Raw genomic sequence first — 13,935 nt, forward strand, 5'->3', positions numbered from 1 at the left:
GTATAGAGCATACACAGGCATATATGAGATTAGCTTCATTTACCATCACTTCTTCTGTGATGAATGGAGTACACCTAACCACGGTCACCCTTGACTCCCATTCCTCAACTATCAGTTCCTTGCCCTGGAGACAAAACCTAACAGTTTTCTTATTCCAAAAGGATTTGAGATGATTGGCAGAGGAATATATAGAAGAAAACCTGAAAAGAACTGGTTACAACACAGTTGTGGTGAACAGATAACATTTTTTTTTTTAATAGAAATGCCTAAGTTCATCATAAGGACCATGAGTTATAGACTGTGTTTTTACTCTAAAATCAGAAAAAGTAGGTTTCTCCTTTTGAGAGGAATTCCATATTAATGCACACACATTTTAAAATTCTTTTTAGAACTATATTGTACAATATACAAATGTGTCATTACTTCATCTAGTCCCCTCTGGACAGACATTAGATTACTCTGAATTATTTGTTGCTATAAAAAATGTTAGAATGAATAACCTTGAACTTTGTCAGTTTACAGACAATTACACCTATAAGATGAATTCTCAGAGTCAGAAGTTCCAAGCTACCCCAGGCTTCTAAGAAACAACTCAAAGCCAAACTCAGTTGAGCTACATTTACTTTATTCAAAGGCCTTACTAAATATTCAAACACACTTTCATTTTAATAAAATATTAGAAATGTTTTCCCCCAAAGAAATATGCTAAAAGGCAAAACAGTCTATGGGAATGGTCTAGAACGAAGTGACATGTCCTTACAATGCTGGGCTGGCTCTCTTCCCGTTCAGAAGGTGTCTGTCCCCGAAGAGTCCTCATCACCCTGTATGGAGCTGGTGCTCAGGGGCTGAGAGCAATCCTCGAGGTTTGCAGAGGGCAGAGTCACAGACACCCTGGCAGGTGGCATGTGTGCAGTGAAGAGCGGGGCTGTCTGGCCACCTGCACAGAGGAGAGAGGTACTCATCAGCAACACCAGCACTCCCTGACCACAGATGCCGGTCTCTTTGCAGACAGTGCGAAGACAGGAACACAAGGATTGCACACAGGAAATGTCTTTCTCAAGTCACTCAATTTGTCAGATAAAACGTGCTTTTCCTTTTATCATGGATCTCTTAGATGCAGTATTTTACAAAAGAAGTAGGCACTAAAAATTGTGGTACATAAGATTGGAATATTTTCCTCCACTGAGTTTAAATATAGAGGGATGAGCTGGGAAGAAGAAAGGGGTCAGCAGGATGGAAAGGAGATAAAAGAGTGATGGAGGTATTGTCACAAATCCATGTATGAAATTGTCAAAAAGCTAACAAAAAAAAATTGTAGTACTAAATCAGATTGTTAGAGCAAGAACCTCGTTGTCATTTGAGGTGAGTCATTTTCCACTCAAAAGTTCAGGGTCTTCATGTTAAATAGGAGAACAGAACCCACTTTGCAGAGTTCATGGAGAAACAATCTCAACAACAGAGTTCAGCACTGTCGGCATCATTTCAAACCACAAATCCCCACTGTAATGACTGCTGGGAGACAGAGCCTACTGTCTCTACTGTGACTATTAGTGACTGCTGTCCCTATTGATCATTTGTGACTAGAAGCCACTAGCAGCCCTGCAGTAAGAGTGGACTATTGATTACATAAAAGAAGTAACACCGAAGTCTAACTTTGTCAAAGCACTCTGCTTTTCCTCTTACTTCTACCAAATGGACACTCAGCTCAGGATGTGTTGTTAGCAATGCTTACTGATGAGTGCCAACAGCACTTCACTATTCGTTAACAGATTTATACGACATTGTCTATGAGAGAATGCTGACGTGGTCGTTCTAATGGTATTGATATTTGACTAGTAAGCATTTGTTCTGCACAAGTGATTTCCCCGTTCTCTGTATATCTAATTAAATATGGGAAAAAGCTCTACTCCATGGATTGCAAACAGTATTATACCTGTAGGGATAGGATAAAAACCAAAATGAAGAAACATTAAAAAAAAACTACATCTAAAAATATAGGTAGGATATAAGACTTGTTAAAATATACTTATGTTTTACAAAGCTATGATCCAGAGTATGAAAAATCCAGAGAAGCATCCAATAGCACAGCTTAATTTGTGATGAAGTTACAAGTTAGCACAGGACTGACTGGCGTCTCAGCTATAGAAGCTCCACCCACACACTCCATCCAACCTTACTTCCCCAAGCAGCCCAAAGACAAACTCCATTCCTTGAATTACTTAGCTATCCCAAATTACACTGATGCCAAATTGTTATCTTGAACAAAACTGCTTTAAATATGCACCTCATTCTTATCTAGATGCATAAAATTGCTTATTAGATTGTTCAATACTATGACCTTTTTTAAAAATTCTGAATACAAGCAACAAGAAAAGTTATGTTTCTTGCAGTTGTTGCTTTATATTTAAATACCAACACAAATTTTGTTGTTCTCTCTCATCTTATCTGATTCTAACAGTGATTCTGTGGGATAAACAAGATGAACAAGACAGATGCTAAGCTGGGCTTGTCAAAGGCGTATGCTGCCTAAAAATCTGTATGAACCTGTCATATATGCGGAGCTAAGATGGCAAAAGAGCGCATACAAGGATGAGAAGATAACATCCGTTCTCAAGATGCTCCTAATGTCATAGTAGAGATAGGGGGTGCACAGTTAAAATCATGCCCAAGTACCAGTTGAGCTGGGACTTAAAAGATGTGGGGAAGGCAATAAAGGAAAAGGGAAGAAAAGATTTCAGTTTGTGTCCAAGGGACACTGTGTGTTCTAGTATCAAATACAGACTGGGCTGAAAGAATGGTGAGCACTAAAATGCTAAAGAAGGCAGGGCCGGACGGTGGGGGCACATGTCTTCAATCCCAGCACTCAGGAGGTGGAGGCAAATGGATTTATGTGAGTTTGAGACCAGCTTGGTCTACAGAGCAAGTTTGAGGACAACCAACGCTGCACAGACAGAACCTGTCTTGAAATACAAAACAACAAAAAAGGAGAACTCACAAAAAAATTTCAAAGCAAAGAATAAAAGGGACAAATGCACTTTAGAAAAGGTCAGTATATAAACAAGAAGTGGTCTGTGGCAATGGTCAGAGAGTCAAGATAGTGTAGAGGGAGCCTAGTACTTACAAAGCATGGAGCGTGGCGCTGAAACAACAGGTCTGGAGGACTGGGTGGACAGTAATGGGAAGGAAACCTATGGAGGTGCAGAGATCAAAGGCACCCAGCCCCTTATCCCCTGGATCACTATAGATGTCTACAAGATGTGTGAATGGACGTTCCAGCAGGCACCCAGAACCGAAGCTTTCGAAGGCTGTAAAGCAGCTTTAGGCACAGAATGAGCAGTCGCCCACACAGAATGACTAGTGTAATGGGAACTGCAATCACTTAGAGGGGCAAAATGGAATGAGAGCATAGTGGGGAGATGTAGGAAGTGCTAAGAAAAGTGAAAAAAGAGAAAATAAAAGTAAGTGTGCAGGAAGGAACTGTCAAAACAAAAGTCTAGTGTAATCTGTCTAATTCAAAATTGGTAGAGTGAAGTTTCTAACTCAATGTCTTTAATTATTTACAGTAAAAACCATGACTTTCTTTCAAAGGCAACTGGAGGTATTTCATTAGTAGTGTGTAGTGACAGGGACAGCTAAGGAGAGGAAAAAGATGCTTCAACCAGTTCTTTCTTTTTTAAAACCATTACTGTGTGTGTGCATGTATGTGTGTGTATTATTGCATGTACACATGTGTGTATGATGTGGGGGGGGCCTGTGCATGCGAGCACACGTGTAAAGGTGAGAGGACAACTCTGTGGAATGGGTTCTCTCCCTTCACCTTTATGTGGGTTTGGGGGAATCAAACCAAGGTCACCAGCCTTGCACATCTCACAAGTCCTATCTCATCCATTTAGGATAGGTAATGGTTAATGGCCCAGTGAGGTAAGCTCAGGAATGGACCAACACAGACTGTCCATGCAAGGCTTTTGTGCAAGGGGGAGGAAAGGGAACAAAAGGTAAGACCATGGATTATGGAACAGAGAAGAGCTGGACCCACCCACCCCTCCCTCCCTCCCTCCCTCCCTCCCTCCCTCCCTCCCTCCCTCCCTCCCTCCTTCCTTCTCTCCCTCCTTCTCACAAATACCAAGCAAGCACCTTTTCAGTACCAGGTATTGCTCTAGACTCTGCAGAATACAATAGTGAAGAAAACAACAGCTCCAACCTCACTGATCTCACAAGCCATTTGGATGTATGAAAGGAATGACAACCAAATAAGGAGGTCAGGAAACAAGGCCAGTAAATAGTATAGAGGAAAAGCAGGTACAGGCGGGAGAGACAGAATGAGAGATTGTGAGATAGCCACATTTTCTGACCCTAGCTCTCATTTATGAGATAGCCTCAAAGGGTTTGGTGAGATTTAAGCAGGGTCATCTCAAGTGTCATATACTCTACTGGACCACAGAAACAACATTCAATTAAGTCAGCTTACTCCTGGGTAAGTGACCAGGAGCTATCCCCACAGACACTAGTCCCTCGGGAAGGGCTATAAAAGGGCTCTGCTTTGGGGAGAATGATAGGAACGTTACATGGAAACTAGTAAGAAAACAAAAGGCGGGCTGGGGATGGTAGAGTGCTTGTCCAGCATGCACAGATCCCTGGGTTTCATCTCCAGCTCCACATAAACCAGATGATCTGCTGAGCCCTGTGACACTAGCACTCAGGAGGTGGATGGAGGTGGAGTCACAGTTCAGCCTGGGCTATGAGACCCTGTGTGAAAGGTACTTTGGAAGGCCTCCAAATAGGTACACCATCATTTTAAATGAAAATCATATCAATAAAATGTACCATCTTTGCTAACATAATTTTGGGAAGATTTTTTTAAGTTCATAAAAGTTTTTAAATAATCATTGCTTTAGAACTTTAAAAGAAAAATTGTTAAATGGGATATTTTAAAAGTGCCACTTGGAGCCGGGCGTTGGTGGCACATGCCTTTAATCCCAGCACTTGGGAGGCAGAGGCAGGCTAATCTCTGTGAGTTCGAGGCCAGCCTGGTCTCCAGAGTGAGTGCCAGGATAGGCTCCAAAGCTACACAGAGAAACCCTGTCTCGAAAAACCAAAAAATAAAAAAAATAAAAGTGCCACTTGGTTATGTTAACAGACAAATGTTAACAGACAAAAGGTTAACACATTCACACCCAGTTATGACGGTCACAGAGCAAAAAAGAACATGGAAGAGCAAAACATCCTCCTAAATCACCATTAGAGCAAATGCCAATTTTCTGCCTAAATTACATGTAGTTTGATGCTTTCACGTTAAAGTTTCCAGTTGTGTCATTACACTATGATGTCATTGTTTCAACTGCTGTTTCCAGGCCTGAAAACAGGACAACTCCTTGGTCCCAGGGTTTGCAGTGTGTCACTAGGTCTGGCATACACTTAAGCTGGAAATGCCAGGGTAGGACCTTATATTTGATACATCCAGATACAGAATTTAATATACTTACAAAAATTCAGAATACCTTATCCCTAGTACATGAATGAGATTTGGGAACCCATTCCACATAGAGGGATACTCTCTCAGCCTAGACACACGGGAGAGGGTTTAGGCCCTGCTCCAAATGGTATGGCAGACTTCGAATATCTCCCATGGAAGGCCTCACTGCTCCCTAGGGAGCAGAAAGGGCATGGGAGTTGTTGGGGGGCAGGGAAGGAGGGGTGGGTGAGGGAACTGGGATTGACATGTAAATGAAGCTTGTTTCTAATTAAAAGAAAAAATTCAGAATACCAAAATTCTGCTTTAAAATACTGAAAATTCATAAATATGTTCCCACTTTCTGCTGCTGGATTTATAAGACTAAGGAATGCAAAAATCACAATTTGTTTATTTTTTTCCAGACATGGTTTCTCTGTGTACCCCTGGCTTTTCTGAAACTCTCTAAGCAGACCACGCTGGCGTGCTGGGATTAAAGGCGTGCCCCACCACCACACCTGACTTCATACAGCACTTCCGATGCTTATTAAATATATGTGTATAGAGTGCATGTACTTCTGAGTAGAGAACCCACTAGATCTTAAGAACCTTGGTGAGCCATTATTAGATCTCTTTCTTGCAAGAGAACTCCAAAGTACTGCCGCTAAAAACAACTGAGACCAAGAGAGGAGCCTTTTTCTCTGCAGTTCCGAAGAGGACTACAGCATCACAAATGCTCATCCTGGCACATGTACTTGGCTCAAGACACACACATGAATTATGGTGATCTACAATACGATGACTACGCAGTGGTAAGACTTCCCATTGCCTCCATTTAGCCTTTTCCTACATGTCAATAAAGACTAGTTTCTTATAAACTGTGGCATTACAAATAAAGTTAAAAAGAACCAACTGTAATAATCTTTAATCCAGGTCCATGGAGGATCCAAATTAGCCCAGAGGAATGAACACCATACAACTATGAAAATTATTTCACCTAGGCCAAGTCTGGGAAGGAGAAAGTGCAGGGATTAAAGATGTGCACCACTGCACCCAGACAACTAGCTTTCCAGTCTGCTATTCTGAGGGCCCCACTGGGCCAAGGACAGCCTCATTTGTGTCTGTTTTCTACAAAATTCTAGCATGGTGATAGCTACATATTGGATCTTGTGCTTTCACGAGAGACCTGTGGCCTCTTCTAATAGCGTGCTTGCATTCACGCTCCAGATCTTGTTTTTAAAATTAGCAACTATCCCCAGCAATGCAGTTGCTCCCCAGCTGTCTAAAAATGTTATAGCATTTCAGGGGTGTTTTATTAGGCTGGAAGGATTTTTCCTATCCACCTTGGTGTCATCAGCTCTTGCTTCAATCCCTTGTGTAAGCAGCTGCTAAGCTCTCCTGGCACACTAAATTCTCCTCACATACTTAACCCAGCCTGCAGAGTTTGCAACATCCTATCAGTGCTTGAGAACATGTGTCGAAAAAGTTGACTGGTTATATGACAACTTTGTATCATGGGTAATGTTTTACTTGCCTGCACTTTCCATGATCACTAGTCACATTTTACCTCTCATCCTTAACAGGGTATTTTAAAAGCTACAATATCTTACTTTGTCCAGTTGGTTGAGAGCCTCAGCCTCTAATGTCTAACTCTCTAACCTAACTTATTCTAAAGTATGTTTCAGACATACAACCCCTACTATACTTGAATTTACTACTGCTTCTATTTTACAAATGAATTGAAAATGCTTATCTTAATTTGTAAGTTAAGATAAAAACAAAGTCACTCACATAGGAAAAATGAAGGCACAGGCACCTGTGAAAACAACTCCAATTTCTTCCCTCTAACAGCAAGAGTTAATGTGAAAGATTTGTTTCTTCTTATGCCAGCTTCCAGCTGCTTCACGTTGTTTAAAACTGACTTCAAAGTTTAAACACTATCCTGTCCCAACAAATAACCTGCCCCAGATGGAATTCTCCCGAGTACTGCCCTCACTGCTCTGGACACCACACCTGCACCTTTTAATTCAGCATTTTACAAACTTTCCAAACAGATGAAGGTTTCCTTCCCTGTTCCCTAATATGCCTTTTAGAGAGATGAGGCTCTTAATCCTGGGTAAGTCTGCACACACCTTACAAGAGTTAAAAATGGACACCAGCAATTCTACTGTGCTCATTATGAAAGAGAATTCTTGGTAAGAAGAGAAAAAAGCCTTCAAAATTCCAGACCTTTGAAGTAGCAATCTCACCTGTACATACAGAGGCAAACCACAAACTGGGCTCTTCCTGTGGCCTGTCCACGGCACCCAGTGAAGCTATGTTAAAACAAAGTTCAGTGCTTTCTTCTCCCCAGTAAAAAATCAGTTAAGCATAGAAATAATCACTATTCCCATTTATAAAGAACAACTCAGGCCAAATGCCCATAGTTCCTCTCATAAAACCAGGTCAATAGAAGCCTGATCTGGTGACCTCTAAGTAAAGACGGAAGTCAAACACATGAACGTAATGATTGTCAGTAGAAGAGACCTTGCCTAACAGATGCTTATCTTTATAAAAAAAAAAAAAAAGATGAGGAAAGAGCAAGCAAAGGATCACAGATGAAACTGCAGTTACACACAAAATTAACCCAATTTTTAAAAACTGAAAGAAACACATGGGCTGTTTCTTAGAAGGTTATAGATCATAATCTCTTACCTACAGACTTACTCATTACAAAAAGCAGTTTAGAATCTCCCCTTGCCCTAGCCAGCTTAGGCCACACTGCTCAAAACAACACATTCTCAGGTAGCAAAAGGCAACATACCACTGAGCCAAAGGAAGAGGATTTAAATAAAGTACAGGGGCATCTGTTTTCAGGTCAAGGAAGGAAGAAAAGTAGAGAAAAGTGAAGCAATTTGTGGCTCACATACAGGTTGAATTTTCCTAATCTAAAACACTGAAAACCAAAATGCTCCAAACCCCAGCAAAATCTGACAATCCACCCATAAGTGGAAAATTCCACAGCTGACCTCATGGTGTGACCACAGTCATAATATATGTGCACTAAAAATATTGTGTAAAATAATCTACAACTTCTGAGGTAAGGTACATGGGAAACATAAGTTAATTTCACATTTAATCATGAATACCATCCCTAGCTTGCATGACGTATATACAAATATTCTCAGATTTTAAAAATCTAACCAGACCAGTCCTGGTCCCAAGCATTTTAGATAAGGCTATTTAACCTACAGTTCTCAGGCCAACAAAATGCTGGGAACACTAAGAACTTGACCACAATGATGGCATGGTGTTAACCTCCACTCCAAAACACAGCCAATCAACAACCACCAACTACTGTTTCAAACAAACCCTTGGAGCTGAGCAGTAATGAAAAAAGAATGTGTCCTAAAATGCAACCATATTCCTTTTATCATTTTCTCTATGTTCAAAAGAACCGTCTCTCAAGCTTCTTTTAAAATGTTGACATGTATTTATTTCTTTGTATTGTGGGGCACATGTGTGGAGGTCAGAGGACAACTTTTGGTAGTCATTTCTCTCCTTCCTCCATACAGGTCCCAGGGGTTGGGGTCATTAGTGGTGATTAGCTTCAACCAATGAGCCATCTTGCTGGTGCTCAAGCTTTCATTCAACAAGAATTTCATGTAGACTTTCTAAGAAGTAAGATGTATGTGAGCAACACTCAGTCTTGTATGTAGCCTTGCAATATTAATTAAAAGAAAGGTAAGATATGGAGTACACATACATATAGTTTGGTAGTATAGGGCTTGCCTGCCACACATTCTCAGTATCACATGACCCATCCCCTCAACACACACACACACACACACACACACACACACACACACACACACGCACACACACTTTAAAAATAAACAGGAGTTGGAGAGGTGGCTTGGTGGTTAAAAGCACGTGTTGCTCGTTTGATTCCCAGCATCCACATGGTGGTTTACAGCTGTCCACCACTCTATTCCAGGGGACCTAAAGTCTTCTGGGCTTCTAGAAGACACATGGTGCATACACACACATACAGGCAAAACAACCACACATCATTTTTTTAAAATGTAAAACAAAACAATCTACTATAAAATATTATTAAACAAAACAACCTACAGGGCTCTTAACTATATAACAGGGATATTAAGGATGAAGCCTCTCAAAACAAACTTTTTCATTCATAAAACAATGCATGCATTTTGAGATGATGTCCAGAATTTAAAACAAATAAGGAGACAATTAAAATTAAAAAAACACTCAGATTCATATTTTAATACAAATTTGAGTTCACACACAAAAAAAACCTAAGTACCCTGAAAACCTGTTATTAGGGTACTTAAAAACACATTTAAAAGATGTTAGTGTTTTTAAACAAGCAATCTTTTCAGTTCAGTTGTCTAAGTAGATACATCACCTCAAGCACTTCCAGAAACATCGTCTGGTAACACAAAAGCTTCTATCCCACTGCCAAGAAGTTTCTGGTTAATTCAGGAAATTGATGACTCACCATCTACTCTGAACACAGACTCTCATTTACTTTAATAATGCATGTTTAATTATTAAAACTCATTAAAAAGCAGTTAAGTACGTGAATGCATTATTCTGTATTGTTGGGACCTGGTCTGCCTGCCTTTTAGGTGCACAATGTCTAGAGGGACATTCCACTGTTAAAATCTGGTTGAGAACTGAGAGACCATGTTTAGTAGACAGCTTTATCTACAGTGGACTTCCTGTCGGTTCAAGAGCCTATGAGACCACTACTAAAACAAATTCCTCCCAGACAACTCTTTATAAAAGCATGCCATAACGGTTTTAAAATAAAAAGAATCCTTAGACGTTTACAATAGATTTGCCTGTGAAAGAAGCTGTGCACAGTTATGATTTAATTTACATAAGACGTAAAATCAAAGTAATTCTAGTCAGAACAATGGTTGCATCCATGTGGGTGGAGGATATGATGGAGAGAGAACTAAGGGCCCTGGGGACCCCAGGTGGCTCTCTCCAGCTGGGCAGGTGTGGTCTGCTTAGACTGGTTCTTTGAGCAGTAGTATGCTATGTGTACTTTTCTCTGTTTATATATGCTATTTATCCATAAAAAATTAAAACTGGAAAAAAACACATAGGTTAATTTCAACAATTAAAAAGGAGTACAACTGAGTTTTTAACTGTTTCTTAATGATGGCATAACATTATTGCTGCTAAACTGAATACAAACAGGAACTTCTTCTGGGTGGTAGTGGCACACGCCCTTAATCCCAACACCTAGGACGGAGAGGAAGGTGGATGTGAGTTCGAGGCCAGCCTGGTCTATAGATTGAGTTCCAGGGCAGCCAGGGCTACCTGGCCAGATACACCTGTTTAGAAAACAACAAAAACAAAAACAACCAAACGAGAGCCCCCTTAAACTCTAACATACTATGCACAAACCTGTATTTGCTTTTCCTATATTCACTCTCACACAGCTTATGATCCATGAAACTTTGACAATTAGCTACTTGATTTAATTGGAAACAAACTATAAGTGAAAAGATACAAAAGATGAAATAAAGGCAAACTAATTTTAACTAATCTTGAAAATATTTGTGAAATCTTAATACAGTCCATACACATGCTCTTTTTATGCAAAATGGTTTCTCAAGGAATGGCACCGTAACAACATTTCAACATAACTGTAAGTGTTCTCTACACTAATTCCAGGTCACAGGGTGCTGGAAAAAGTCTCTACTGCAATGTTCTTGTGACATTTGGCAGCTACAGAGGCTGAAGGCAAAATGACTGACATAAACAAAGTAAGCTGAAGCTAAAAGCTTATATAATCTATAGACAGAAAATCTACTTTCTGAGATAAAGCCCCCTCCTAAATATAAAAATTCCTCACAAATTATGGCTTGCAATTATCACTAAAAATCCATGGCATCATTTGTGTTGACTTAATGCTGATTTCTGCCACACTAACCACTTCTAACTAAATTTGAGAACAAAATTGAATCTGACACCATGACCAGTTAGTTCTCCTCCCTAGGGCTGGACCTGGTAGCTTTTAGAATAAGAGTCAAAGAATGAAAAATGAGCTTTCACACACAGGAAGCCACTAGAAAATAAAAACAACAATCTTCCATGTCCTAAAACAGGAGCTTGAAAGATTTGCCATTGTTGTAAGTTTCAGGCCTGGGGAAGGAGGCTGGGTTTCCGCTCACTGCATATGACACCAATGGGAATAAGACCCGTCCGGGTTCTACGTCACCATTTTTCTGATAACAGCTCCAAGCTGTGAGGCCCCACTGCACAGACCCTGCTAGCACGGCCGTCACATACACACACACACACAGCTCTTGAGTGTCAGGACACAGGGAAGGCAGCACTTGTTGGCTGTGAAAACAGTCTGATACAAACCAGATGGGAACTTATGAGATGGGCAACACAAAGGAAAACAATTGGCTCATTCAACAAAGTCATGCCCCTGCCCCAGAGAATTCACAGAAGACAGTAACAGTCACCCACATTTGATATAAACAAGAAGCCATGTGGACATGGTTGAAAGAATTGTTTTTCCTCCCATTAAACAAAGTTTTGATTTCTAAATTCTTACATTCATTAACTAGTTTGGTGTAGTGCTTTTTTTTTCTTGCCAAAATAAATTTCACTTGCAGAATATACATATTTTGTGAGACCACAGAAATAATGGGGTCATAGAAACTAATTTTGTGCTGTTTCCTTTAAAGTGCTATGATACAAACTAAACTATTCCAGGAAACTGGCACTGTTAGATGATTGATCACTGACACAGCAATTAGAAAACAGCCACCACGGAGTTCCAGGACTGCCTAAGTTCTGATTGGTATCAAAGGCCCCCAATAGAACTATACTGCTATCTAAATATGTTCCTGGATTCATAGATAATAATGTATTACTGTAATTACAGTAACAGGAAAAAGTGTCCATGTTCCCTTAGTTATGTCTGAGCTGACAATTTTAGGGTGACTTTTGGTGGTGACAGCTCCTGCCCATCCTTCCGCTAGCATGTGTGTATCCATGTACATGCATTAGTAGCTTTACTGTTCTATGACATATTTTACAGAGCACTTGGCACTCCAGCTTAAAGTAATTTAAGAGTAATTATGATTCCACACCAACATCTTTTAAGAAAGCATTTGGTTTATTATTATTATTATTTTTAAAGACATTTCCTGTGTTGTCTTTTGTTTTTCTGAGAAATTCAGTAGTTTTTCTTTTTTTCTGTTTTTTTCTGAGACAGGGTTTTTCTTTGTAGATCAGACTGGCCTGGAACTCACAGAGATCCGCCTGCCTCTACCTCCCGAGTGCTGGGACTAAAGGCCTAGCTAGTAGTTTTCCAATGCTCTCACATGTACTCACATCCAGGCTGAACCAGGGTGTCACAGTCTATATATGCTTGCTAAGTCTTGAACAATCACCTTCTCTTTTGGATTTAAAAACTCGAGAGTTGAGACTAGAGAGATGTCCCAGTACTCACCACACAAGCTGAGTCCCCAGCACTCACATAAAAGCTAGATGTGGCAATGACACCAGACATAGGGGTGGAGATGGACAGACCCTGAGAGCTCTCTGACCAGCTAGCCTAGCTGAAATAAAAAGACCTGAGGTAGCAGGGCATTGGTGCTCACGCCTTTAATCCCAGCACTCGGGAGGCAGAGGCAGGCGGATCTCTGTGAGTTTAAGGCCAGCCTGACCTACAGAGCAGAGTTCCAGGACAGGCTCCAAAACAATACAGAGAATCCTTGTACAAAACAAAACAAACAAACAAAAAAACACCTGAGGTAATTTCCTAGTTTCCACATGGACACCTACCACATGTTCTCATATATGTAACACACACACACACACACACACACACACACACACCAAGACAGAATACAATTTACTAAAAATATTATCTGCTAACAAATATAAATATAGCATGAGAAGCACCCTTGCCAATAGTTTGTTAGATTTAACAATACAATGTACAAGTCAAAGGGAAACTGCTGAAGAAGCCAGTATGCACATATAACACATAAATTTAAACATGTTGTCCCTATCCATAACTTTATAATCACTCATGAAGAACAAATGTGCTGTGGAAAGTCAATGTAAGTGCCTAAAGTCACATAGAACATATATCCTGCTTGCACTTTCCCACCAACATCATTAAAGCTCAGGGATAGCACAGGTTCAATTCCTACCTGTTAAAGGAACAGCTGCTTACATCATAACTCAGTAAAAGGAACAATTTCTTCCATGCAGTCATGCTAATTATAGCTACTACTTCCACCAGCGAAGCTTTCACACCTCTGGACTCTACCTTAGGTAGTTAGTGTCAGGGGGAAGCCTGGAATTTGTGTTTCAAATAATTAGAAGAGTTCATTTTTCTTAAAGTTTAGAAGCACTGTCTCAGACACAACAACTAACACAGGAGTGCCTGGCTTTGCAAGCACACTCCATGCTAAACACTTCTTTATTCTTATGCTGAA

General features: G+C 40.3%; 1 protein-coding gene across 4 annotated transcripts in view; it reads right to left on the bottom strand.

Annotated features, from left to right (window-relative positions):
* Positions 1-604: 604 nt before the first annotated feature.
* Kiaa0586 (KIAA0586 ortholog) overlaps positions 605-13,935 on the bottom strand; it is a 91,285-nt gene continuing 77,954 nt past the window's right edge. For all 4 annotated transcript variants that reach the window (XM_027418208.2, XM_035445471.1, XM_027418207.2 and 1 more), the window contains one exon: positions 605-937. In XM_027418208.2, coding sequence (XP_027274009.1) covers positions 786-937 — 152 coding nt within the window. In that variant the 3' untranslated portion in view covers positions 605-785. The remainder of the gene's footprint in view (positions 938-13,935) is intronic.

This window comes from Cricetulus griseus, chromosome 5, assembly GCF_003668045.3.
Source record: "Cricetulus griseus strain 17A/GY chromosome 5, alternate assembly CriGri-PICRH-1.0, whole genome shotgun sequence".
NCBI lineage: Eukaryota > Metazoa > Chordata > Mammalia > Rodentia > Cricetidae > Cricetulus > Cricetulus griseus.